This window comes from Ailuropoda melanoleuca, chromosome 3 (assembly GCF_002007445.2).
Source record: "Ailuropoda melanoleuca isolate Jingjing chromosome 3, ASM200744v2, whole genome shotgun sequence".
Classification (NCBI taxonomy): domain Eukaryota; kingdom Metazoa; phylum Chordata; class Mammalia; order Carnivora; family Ursidae; genus Ailuropoda; species Ailuropoda melanoleuca.
Window position 1 is genome coordinate 138,526,828 of NC_048220.1, and position 12,687 is coordinate 138,539,514.

Below are 12,687 nucleotides of genomic sequence, written 5' to 3' on the forward strand. Positions count from 1 at the left end.
AAACAAATTAGCTTCTCTCTACGGGAGAATTTTCAGTCTGTGTATAGGACTTAATGCTGCTTGGATGGCAAACAGCAGGGACTCCTGGACTTGGGGATAGAAGGTGAGGATCCGAGTCTCATCTTCATTTTTCCAAGTGTGTGACACTGGCTGACCACTCAGCCTCTCCACACCTCTGTTTGCATTTCTGAAAAATCATGAGAAAGACTCAAGGACGCTTTTTTTTTTTTTCTCAGATTGCTCTGTGGTCTCTAGTCAATTGATGAATTTGAAGACAGTGAGATATTACTGAGATACTGGCATTACACTCAAGATACATTGCTTCAAGTATCTTTCTAGGATCCATGGCTGGTTTTGTGTCCCTCAACTCTGTAGTTGCCTTCGATTTCTCCCCTCTGTCCAGCTGGGACTATTGTGTCTTGATCAGATCAAGGACACATACTGTCTTGAATTTTATCTATTTATCAGATGATTGTTTCACCTCTTCTTCCTGGCCCCTGGACTGAGTCCTGTTGAGCAGATCCCTGGGCTCAGCTTTGAGGACTGTTCCATGATGGGGAAGATCTAGAATGGGCAGAGAAATCACAGTGAATGCCCTGAAGGCATACACACACCAGAGGGTAACTGTTGCTTTCTGTGACTTAATAGGACATGGTGATCCACTGTTGCTCATAGTTCAGGTTTCTTTTGGAACAATTAATTACGCTAAAGGCAACATTTCATTTCCCTTGGTGGAATTTTAAAGCCCAGTCTCTTCTCNCTCCCCAGCTCCCCCTGCAGAGCTCCCAATCAACAGTGCAGTCATTTGGACTCTCCTTTATTCTTGCCCACTTAGTCACTAAGTCCCTGTGAGCTTTTCTTTTAAAATGTCTCTTAACTGTGCACCTTTCTCCCCCTTTCTAAAGTAACCACCAGTTAAGATTTCCTCAATTACCATGGGTTTCCTTTCTCTGCATGCTATAGGAAATCCCTGGCCCTAGTCTCTCCAGTATCTGAATAGAGTCCTGCTGCCTTCATTGTAAATGTTTAGAATTCTGCTTCCATCCTATTGCCCTCCTTCTGGAGAACTGTTGTTGTGTAATACTTACAAATCTCTGTTAAATCATTCAAATTCCTCAGAGTCTGGTCTGTTCAGAGGGTTAAAGCAGCATGGTGGGGGTAAGGTGAATTTTCTTTGAGCTATCAGGCATCAGGTCAGGCTGCATGGAGGAGGTGACATTTAAATGGCTCTTTAAGAATGAGTTTTGAGGTTGACAGAGAAAGGAAATTCAGGCTGAGGGGACAGAGAGAACTTTTGCTTTATCATCTTTTGGCTCTGACAACTAGGTTTTGTTTGGTTTTGCTTTTAATTTTAAGCAGGCCATTTTCATGATTTATGCCTCGAATGTCTCATTTGTAAAATGAAAGCTCACGAGGTGTTGAAGGAAAACGTGAAGTGATATATGGGGCAATACTGTAATAAGGTTTTCAGGACAAACAAATCCCAATCAAGATTTTATTATGATCAGACCATGTGGCTATGTAATTAGATAATTAGATACTAATACTGAACACTGACATTTGTAAAGCAGTTTATATTTTTCCAAGCACTTTCACATCCATTATCTCATTAGGTGCTCAAATTTGCCAAGATTAAAATTTGTAGAGGCAGAATGACGGAGTGTGGTTAAGAACGCACGCTCTGAAGCCAGATGTCTTGCTTGCACGCAGCCCATTGTGTGGTCTCAGTTGGTGCAACCCTCAGTCTCATTGACATAAAGGGGGATGGTGGTACCTTCTTCACTGGGTCTTTGTGAAGATGCGGTGAGCTAACAAGATACCAGCTGCTCTGGACGGTTCCTGGAAGTTCGCAAGTACTCAGTAAAGGTCCGCTGGTACTACCCGTGCTTCAGCCTTCTCATCATGCCCCTTCATAAACATGGAGGTCTACTGAGTTCTAGTCCAGATTCTTTTCCACCCACCCCATTGCCATGCTTGTGGCCTGCATAATGACTTAGCAATGCCACATTGTAGGCCTCTGGCCTTTTCTATGTTACTGCAAAGTGTGTAGTTGAATGAAGGTTCACTATTTTCTGAGACCGATATTTAGCTAAATTAGGCAAGAATTAGCAATGCCAGAAGAAGTCTCTCTAAACCTGTGCCAACAGCATAAGAATGTATCATCATGAAAACTCTAGAATTTCTAGCTCAGTTAAGAAGAAACAGATGATATATTATAGTGTATACACTGATATGACCTGTAAGTGAGTCTGAATTTTTATGTACAAAATTAGCCTTTCAAGCTTTCTACCTGCTGAGGCTAATCTCTGTCCCACTGATGGTGGACAGTGAGCTTCCCCAGCCAACACCCGGAGTCCTGAAGGAGAGGTTCATTGGAGAAGTACCCCACTCTGAAGCATAAAGATTTCTCCTGCAAACAAATTAGCTTCTCTCTACGGGAGAATTTTCAGTCTGTGTATAGGACTTAATGCTGCTTGGATGGCAAACAGCAGGGACTCCTGGACTTGGGGATAGAAGGTGAGGATCCGAGTCTCATCTTCATTTTTCCAAGTGTGTGACACTGGCTGACCACTCAGCCTCTCCACACCTCTGTTTGCATTTCTGAAAAATCATGAGAAAGACTCAAGGACACTTTTTTTTTTTTTCTCAGATTGCTCTGTGGTCTCTAGTCAATTGATGAATTTGAAGACAGTGAGATATTACTGAGATACTGGCATTACACTCAAGATACATTGCTTCAAGTATCTTTCTAGGATCCATGGCTGGTTTTGTGTCCCTCAACTCTGTAGTTGCCTTCGATTTCTCCCCTCTGTCCAGCTGGGACTATTGTGTCTTGATCAGATCAAGGACACATACTGTCTTGAATTTTATCTATTTATCAGATGATTGTTTCACCTCTTCTTCCTGGCCCCTGGACTGAGTCCTGTTGAGCAGATCCCTGGGCTCAGCTTTGAGGACTGTTCCATGATGGGGAAGATCTAGAATGGGCAGAGAAATCACAGTGAATGCCCTGAAGGCATACACACACCAGAGGGTAACTGTTGCTTTCTGTGACTTAATAGGACATGGTGATCCACTGTTGCTCATAGTTCAGGTTTCTTTTGGAACAATTAATTACGCTAAAGGCAACATTTCATTTCCCTTGGTGGAATTTTAAAGCCCAGTCTCTTCTCTCCACAATTTAAGAAACCCTCTTACAGCATCCTTAACCCCCAGCAGATAGGCTCCATATCCTCACGACTGTGGTCTAATATTACCTCTAGCCCAAGCCTCTAGCCAAGACTTGAGGGAAAGTCAAAAGTTCTGGAGGAAAAACAATCATAATTTAAAGCCCAAGACTATAAATGCTTTCAAAACCTCTGGAAAATTTGTATTTTCTACCTCAATGCACAGTAATGTTAATAAAGGTAATCAAGAGTTAGTTATATGTAAATTTTACTTCCATTATAAAGTAATTAAGGATTATCCTGTAATTTTAACCTTTTTCATATTCTCATATAGCTTTGCTCTCTAAAATTGGAATGAATAAATGCTATTCATTTGAAACCTAGTGAGCAATGGAAATCTTTCTACAAGGCACGTAGTGTTTCAGCTATTGTCCTGTTTCGCCCTTGCCAGGTGATATGTCAGTGCTGTCATATTATGATACATTGCTCATTGTTGCAATTACCTTTGTCAGACTGCATCTAGGTTTCATGCTTGAGATGTGTGAACGAAGTAATGAGATAGAGAATCTTGGTTTGTTTTCATTGAGTATTGATCAAATACATGACTGATTTTATAAAAGATGAGCAGATCTGATTATTTCATGATGTATATTTCAGGAGCACATAAATCACATTTTTAATTGAAATCCCTTTGAAAAGGAACTTTAAATTGCTACCTTAAGATCCTGCATGGAAAGCATTTGTAGGTTTCTGGTGATAATTTTATGAATCTATTAGGAATTTACAGAATTGTTGGACTTGCTGACTACAAAGGCAAGAAAGTTCATCAAAGCAGAGTCATGCAGTCTTCTTAAAAGACAAGTAACCAGGACACATGGTTCTCTTGCTTTATAGATGATGTCCAACTATTGGGGTATATGGGTGGCTCAGTCGGTAAGCATCTGCCTTCGGCTCAGGTCATGATCCCAGGGTCCTGGGATGGAGTCCCACATAGGCTCCCTACTCAGCGGGGAGCCTGCTTCTCCCTCTCCCTCTGCCCCTCCCCCTGCTCCTGCGTGTGCTCTCTTTCTCTCTCTTTCTCACTCTTTCTCTTGCTCTCTCTCAAATAAATAAATAAAATCTTTTTCAAAAATTGTGTCCAACTATTTACAGGAAATTAAAGATTTTACTTTATTTCATTTTACTGACATTTCCAAAGATCTGTGCACTTTTGTATCTGTTTCAACTTTTACAGCCCTGGAGATGCGCTATCATGGGGGAGGGGGCATGGCCAAGGAAAGCCATTACCTCAGGGTAGAAAGAAGTAGCCAAAGGAAGTCTCAGCAGGAAGCTGCCCATTGTCAGGTAGAGTGGTGACCATTGACTTTAAAGGGCCTTTGCTCTTTCACCAGAACTCACTCTCCTCCCCTGAGCTGTGATCATTAGTAGGGTAGCGACCAAGGAGAAAGCCTTTGGCCACAGTTTGTTACTGGTCCCCTGGTACCTCCCTCTTCTTCCTCCTCCTTGCAGTTAGTTGCCACCTGCCCCTGCCCCCATCACCCTGGCTCCTCTTCCTTCCACAGGCTCTCCTATATCTCAGCCTGCCCCTCACCTGGCCCTCTTGACTCTGTCTCTGTGCCTCAAAGTTTCCCCAGCAGCAGTGGGGACAATATGTTCCTGGCATCCACAGTGAAACGTTGACTGCACTCCCCATAGAGACATCGTATTTCTGGTGATTAGGCCTATAATACCATCAGTATGGATTAAACGATTTTTTGCAGGCTATTGCAAACTTCACCATCTGGTATATACTGTTTGCTTGAGACTCTATTTTCTAAATTACAAGAAAAAGGATTACAATTGTACTTTTGTTATGCCCTTTATAATGAAATTGGGACTGGATGGGAATATTTTTATATCCTTGCTTGACTTTTTTCCAGATTTCAAAATAGCCATCTTACCTGTATTGGTTAATTGGCTTATTATTCAATATCCAAGGGTGAGAATGTATGTTTGCATTGTTCAGAAGTCTCACTAGGGAATTAGAGGGAAGGTGGGGGGAAGTTCTTAAATGGCAAATGTTATAGGAACTGATTGATGCTTTTTAAGGAAGACACAATATTTTTATACAAAAAAGAAAAGGCCCATTGCATGTCAGATCGGTGGTCTCATTTGAAAGGTAGTCATGTTGTAGTCTTGAAAAGAAAGAAGTAAGGAACTTGAAAGTTGCCCACATTTATTAGAAATATTACAGTCTAAAACAGCCAACAAGGGAGATTAAGGATGGGGTAATGATAATACCATAGTCTATGTGTATATAATTACGCTCTTTCAAAAAAGAAGTGACTCTACTATGGTTAAGAGAGCTTGGGTTGCCAAATCCTTCCCGCCTAACTTCCTTTACTCACCCCAGACCCCTCTCAAGCCACACAATGGAAAATAACAAGTGCATACACTCTTCCTACTTCTTGGAGCTCCCAGAGCGAGTCGGAAATGTGATTAAAGAAATTTGCTTAAAAAGACAATGGACAAACTCTTGCGAGGATCCCATCGAAGCAGGATGGAAGAAAATAAGGCAGAGTCTCTTATACAAAATATAATTAAATAATAAGGCCAGGCACTGATTCTCATTTCTCCATCACTTGTAATATCAGCCACATTAACAGCACCAATTTTAACACTGTGTCTTCTCATTGTTCTACTGTGCACTGCTGAGATGGCAAAGATAACCAGCCGTCGGGTATCATGTGAGATCAGGGTGAATTCTACATTGTTTGAAGACCTATTAATATTTTAAACACTGTCTACCCTTCAGGCATTGAGGTATTACATCACTAGACAATACAATTTGCCACTGATGGCAAGGTTTCGAGTGTTTTAGCGTCCTGATAATTAAGTAGGAGATATAATTATATTAACACAATTAACATGAACCAAAAGATAGACTTTTAAATTATTTCAAATGTTTCTGATATTGTGTAATCCAAAAATAACTACTTGATTAACTAATTTGTCTCAAAAGAAATGTCTCTATGTAGGTCAGGATGAGATCATTTGAAAAAAAAAAAAACTACTCTTTTTGAGAACTTTTAAACCTCCAAAAAAAAAAAAAAATCTCATTTAAGAGCCAGAGTCGAATTATATGGTCATTTTAGTTCTCAGAATTCAAAGCATAGAGGGCTGGAATCGTGTGCGTGTGATAATTCTAGGCTACTCTCAATAAATAATACATGTCATTTCTGCTTCAGTGAGGCCGTCACTTACAGCTCTAAATGACTTTCAATGCAGGGCCCAGCCTGCTCTCCCAGAGTGCACTTCAGCTCAATTCCAAACCTGAAGGGTCCTTCCAGTATCCGGCCAGCTACCATAGCAACCAGACCCTGGCCCTGAGTGAGACAGCCCCTTCGCAGCTCCCCGCCCGCGGCTCTCAAGCCCGAGGTGCGGGCCAGACCTTCAGCCAGGTACGTGTGGGGATGGGCGCCTCTGCTGTGTTGGTCCCTGGGCTCCGGGGGACAGGTGGGGAGCACGGCTGTGAGCCGGCTATGGTGTTCCCTCCTGCCTTTCTTAGGCATGCCCCATAACTTAGGAAAGATGCCTTCAGGGCTGTGAGCGTAGGAAATGAATAATAAAATACGATTATCGAGTAACAGTGAATTGTAGATCTTTTCTTGAGGGATGTCTGTGAGTCACTCGTGCTCTATCCACTTTGTACATACTGATCTCCGTGAACGTGTGTCTCGTTACTCTTTCTGTGTCTCTGTGTGGCATAAATATGACATACATTCTGAGTATGTGGGGACACCTGGGACAAATTTTTTTCTCCTAAAAAAAAATAAAAAGCATGAAATCATTCTTTGGGCTTCATCGTATCGAGGAACAGAGTATCAATGCATAACCAAGTACACAGAACTCTTCTGAAGATAACTGAGATGAGTTTAGAAGTAGTTATTACACTTTGTCAAGTATGATTTTGAAATGTGCCTCTAATTGTTTCTTTAAAGCGTGCACTTACTCCTGTGGTTTCAGAGCAGAGATCTATCAGGTGCAGTGAAGATCAGCTCTTGGTAAAAAGAAGTAGCTACTAAGCTGATTTTTTTTTCCAAGAAAGATGTAAATGTTGCTTATGTGATAATTTGGGCGTGCAGGTTATATCGGATCGACCCACCTGAATTAATATATTGATTGGAAGGCTATCTTGTTTTTTAAGCTATTTTGAATTTACTTTAATCTCTGTCTTTTTGCTCCTGGAATGAAGGACCCACAACCCTGAAAGTACCCCTATCAGCTGATGAGCTTCATTTCATACTTTCTGCACGAATGCACAGTACCTCTCCTGGGAACCCTTCCCCAGCCACTCTACCCATCCTGGGCTCCTGTAACAACCAAACCCACCCATCTCTGTCACCAGTTTATTGTGACCATGCATCCAAGAATCTTTCCACCTCAACTAAAAGCTATTTGAGGGCAGGACTGTTTTTATCTTTTATTAGCAGCTCCTAGCCATCCCCACAGCCCCCAAGAAATGTCTGTAGACAGGTAGGAGGCCAGGTGAGCTAGAGTGGCATAGCACAGTCACCGTGAGATGCTTATTTTATGTGACATGGACACAAGTGAAGCAGAAATGGAAAGGTCTCAGTGCATTTCAATTATTAAATTATTGCCTCGGCAGTGTACTAAAAATATGAGTACCTTCTTCAAGCAACACTCTTGTCCATCTGAGGCTTTGTAACTTTTTACCTTCTTGTGATGCCAAGCTATAGGATATGTGAATGAAAGGGAGTGATAAATAAACCAGTCCGCAGAGAAGAATGGCCTCTTCCCCTGTTGTGGTCCAGTCTGGCCCCTGGTTCAGGCGGTGCATCTGTATAGATGGGGAATGGGGGTGTGTTGTGCTTGAGAGGGATGGTCCCTGAAGTCACTGAGGGCAGGTCACATACACAGAGGCGACCCCTGGGACTCTACTGTTCCCAGGTCCGGGATCACTGTTCTTTAAAGGCACTGGTTAAATTAAAAGAATTTTTTAAAATCTAATTTTAGTTTATTAAAAGATGAAATGGAAGCTGTATGATTTCATTCTGTAGGTTTAGATTTTTTTTCTCTCAAAAGCATCCCATTCTTGGAAGGAAATATTTTTCTTCTTGCATCTATACTGACTCTTACACCGTGAGATAATGATTGTATAGAACAGGCACGATTTTGAATTCTTTGGAAGCACACAAATGGATTATAGTTCTTTTATCCTTATATCTGGCAATACTTCTAGGTCTAAGAGACCACATTCAGAAAGAAGGAATATTTTATATTCAAATTAACCTGTGAAAGCTATGATTTTAACTTTTACCAATCTCCTAGAACCTCTAAGACATATAAGTAGTAAACCAATCAAGTTCTACCTTTAAAAAAAAATCTTGAACTCACTTATTACTCTTGTTTGGCTTTTTTTTTTTTTCATAAATATCTAAGACCCCTGTAATTTGAGTTGAAAACATTGAATCAATTTTTTAAAAAATCCGTATTGCCATAGCTGAGCATCATGGAAAATAGAAATCTCAAATATAATATGAAAAATCAGTTACCTTATCAACTCATCTGTGAGCATCTTATAAGCTCAATTTACACGTAGCTATGTAATGACTAGCTGTTAGAGCAAAGCTTTCTTATAAAATCAATAGCTACCATTTATTGAGCATGCAGAGTAATCTGTTTTACATGCGTCCTCTTATTTAATCCCCACAACAGGGCTGTATTAGCATCTGCACTTTAAAGATGGAGAGACTCAAGCTCAGCGCATTTAGAGACATTGTCACACGCCATCGAAAGGCAGCAGTAGTGAAAATGGGCACAGAATCTTGACTGAATTGAAGTCTAATGATTCCAGCAGTGTTTCATATGTTTCCTTTTATTATTGACCATTTCAACTAAATTCATCAGCAGCTAGAACCTATTAACAGGTCTGTAATGTGGACAAAGCAATATGGCAGTTTATCTACTTCCGTGTTGTAGGAGTTCTTCTTGGAGCTAATTCTGTCATCTTCTAATTAACATGGGAGTAAAATAGTAGAAGCTCAGAATGACAGGACGGGGCCTCTCGTTCAAAGTCTGTATTAAAGTTCAATCAGAAAGTGTAACAGGGGCGCCTGGGTGGCACAGCGGTTAAGCGTCTGCCTTCGGCTCAGGGCGTGATCCCAGCGTTGTGGGATCGAGCCCCACGTCAGGCTCCTCTGCTATGAGCCTGCTTCCTTCCTCTCCCACTACCCCTGCTTGTGTTCCCTCTCTCGCTGGCTGTCTCTATCTCTGTCAAATAAATAAATAAATAAAAATATAAAAAAAAAAAAGTGTAACAAAGTTGTAAAGATATCAAAGCTATGTATTCGAAGTCATCAGAGTTAATAGTTTGAAGACATCTCTAAATGTTCACGTTCAAGGTGATAACGTAAGTTTGAGGTAGACGTGACTGGCATGCCCATTTACCCTGGCAGGTGACTGCATGGAAAAGTTTGAACGTTCAAAGCGGGGGTTGTTCTAATCCACTCGAACAGGATTGAGGCTGTTGGCGAATATCTAAATCCTGATTATTTTAGTAAGTGGTGGGTCTTGGTACCATGATTTACTTGTAGCTTTCACGTGCTGCAGTATGAAAGACGTGTTATTGAACACCCCATAGGGCTTGGGACTTCCAAATAATGTCGGAGAAGGGTTGAACAAGTAAACCAGTATTTCTATTTTGCATTTATACCTTGAAAGTAGGGAGGCCGCATCCCATTCCGATAACATCTCCTTTGTTCGGATCATCTTGGGAATCCCTCTATTCCAGTGGTTTTGCTGAGCCAGTGACACTTTGTTTTCAACATTCCGAGTGTTGTGAAAGGTCATTTCTTCAAGGCTGGATTAATTTTTAGAATACCTTATAGTCAGAAAGTGCCAAAAAGGGCTAGTGAAGTTCAGATTATTGCCAACAGATGCCAGATCAAGTTAATAAGGTCAATAATCAATCAACACAAAAATATTTTTTTAGTCTAAAAACTATGTGTAATTCTAAAGTAAAGCAAATGGTGTTCTGTCTGGCTCATAAATCATGTCAGAATTCAGTTTCAAAGGAGTATTGTGCATGTTCAAATATTCTAATTTCAATTTTTAAAAAAAGCCTCTAGTTTATTCAGCATAATACATGTTTGTGGGGTGATCACTACCAGCTCTCCAGTAAGCCCTGACATTAAATTCAAAACTTACAATGGCCCCATCATATCAGTCTGCAGGCAAAACTATGAGGCACAAAAGGTGCAATAAAATAGTAAGTCTCTGGTGTTACCCGAACTAAAATCCTTGAAAGTCATTCTCCCTCAGACTATAAGTTGAGTTCACGGGGCTGGAAGACTCAGAAGGTAATACCCTTCCCATCAGACCCCACGGTCTTTCTGGGAAGTAACATGAGCCAATGTATGGCTCTTCGTTCCCTCACCCTACAAGCTCCGCACCCCAGCCTCAAAGTCTGTGTAGATCACCCCTCCTTCTCTCCCTCTTTCTCCCCACCTTCTCCCTCCAAGTTTACCTTAGCCTTTGTGTGACTCTCGTGAGGTCCCCCAGTCCAAATAGTGCTGCTTTTCCAGATACATCTGTGTATCTGTGGGTTATTCTTTAATGCATCCAAGATGCTTTGTGTGCCTGTTGCATGGCACGAGCTGTCGTGTGTTCAGGATGAAAAAGTAAAGAAAAGAGACGCAGTCCCCATCCACAAGGAACATAATTTCTAGCAGCAGCCGGGAGAACTCAGGAGATCGACAGTGGGAATAAGTAAATTAGTTTGTTAGAAAGTGATCGTTTCTATGAGAAGGATAGAATGCAGACCAGGGTAAGCAGGATCCAATGTACGGGCTGGGGTGTGGCCTGCGGGGCCTTGTGCAGAAGGTGACAGCTGGGAAAGACCTGATGGCAGAGAGAAAGGCAGCTAGTTGTAAAGCTGTCGTGGGGACAGCAAAGGCAGTGGCTTCCAGATGAGGCAGGCTGGCGTGTTGACAGACAAGCAGGGAGGCCAAGGTGGCTGAAGAGAGTGCAGGAGTTCTCGAAGGGGTGGGAAACCTAGTGGATTATTGTGAGGATCTCCTTTTTCACTCGAGGAGGCACAGCATGGCCTGACTTAGGGGTTGAAAGCATCATTGTGTCATATCACAGATAATACCCTATAGTTAGCTGCTTATGAGTTGCTTCCCGTCAGGTGGCCTTGCTGCAGGAGCAGAATCCAGACACCGTTGATCTCCTATCGCAAGGAACTGGGCCAGGGTTCACCAAGTGTTCCACAGGCTGCCTGCCACCCCAGCCTTATTCTGTAGAATCCTACTGCCGAGGTTGTGGGTAGGGAGCAGATCGAGAAGCTGGCACTCCTCCAGGCTTTGTCTGCTTCTGCTCACATAACATGTCCTATAGATTGTATGAAATGCTGAATGTAAGACTTTGAGCATAGAGGAATCACTCTAGACATGTTGGACTCTCCCCACATCCACATATAAAGTAGCCTCACCAAGCATTTCTTCCCTCAAAGAAACAAAATATGCAAGAGATACGAAAGGATGCCTCTGTATATGGGGCACTGGCAGGAGCCTACAATTTTAAAACCACTCTCTTACGTCCTTCAGCAGAATGGAAGTAAGTATGTGCACATTTATAATCCTAGAAAAATGCCTGCTTGCTACCAGAAGTGAAGAATTGGATGACAGATTTGCAAAATAAAACTGGACAGCCGTGGATAGCCTAGAAAAGCAGTAAGCTTTTTCAGAAGCTTTTTGATCTGGCCTACTTCTTTAATGTGGCACTGACTTTTAGGTCTTAAAAGTGCTCATTTAGGTCTTAAAAGTGCTCATAATTGTAAATATACCATCTGCTCACTGGTGCCCATGTCCGGGTGTTCACTGAATTTGGAGCGTCACTTACTGGTGCAGTTTCACGTCAGGTCAATGTGAAGGTCAAGGGAGTGGAGAGCTCCATGGATGGTGTATCAGTGGACAGAGACCCACATGGTGCGAAGGAGGAGCAAATCCCCAAGAAACACCTATGTATTGGTTGAATGAAAAGGGTCGTATGGACAGCTGAGGTGACATCATTCCGGTTTGCTCAATTATGAGTGAAGTTGTTGTTTGGTAATACTTAGGAAAAGTCACCAGTGAACTTGGACAAAACACAAAATCACAGGGATGTATTTAGTCTAGAGTATATTTACAGTATGTAGCATTTAGAGGAGAAACCACGCCATTTTGTATACTTTCCTTGGCATGTTTGTGGGAAACAGGTGGTTCATTTGTTTTTAAGATCGTTTTCAGACAACCACCTATTGGAAATCCTTTCTCATTAGTCTACTTTAAAACCTTCCCCCTCCGTTTTCTGTTTCCAGTATAAATATGTATAATCTGGCTTCAGTAATTGAAACATCTCTCATTGCAGGGAGGGTCTGCCTGTGTTGTACTATAGCAATGCTTCCTCTAAGCAAGTATTTGGCTTCTTAAATACTGAATGAACCTCTTGCTGAGATAAAAGTTTTTTATAGTATATT

General features: G+C 41.7%; 1 protein-coding gene across 1 annotated transcript in view; it reads left to right on the top strand.

Annotated features, from left to right (window-relative positions):
• The window catches only part of CTNND2 (catenin delta 2), a 966,176-nt gene that overhangs the window by 525,227 nt on the left and 428,262 nt on the right, over positions 1-12,687 (top strand). The window contains exon 6 of the mRNA XM_034657085.1: positions 6,435-6,607. Within this exon, the coding sequence (XP_034512976.1) occupies positions 6,435-6,607 (173 nt within the window). The remainder of the gene's footprint in view (positions 1-6,434; positions 6,608-12,687) is intronic.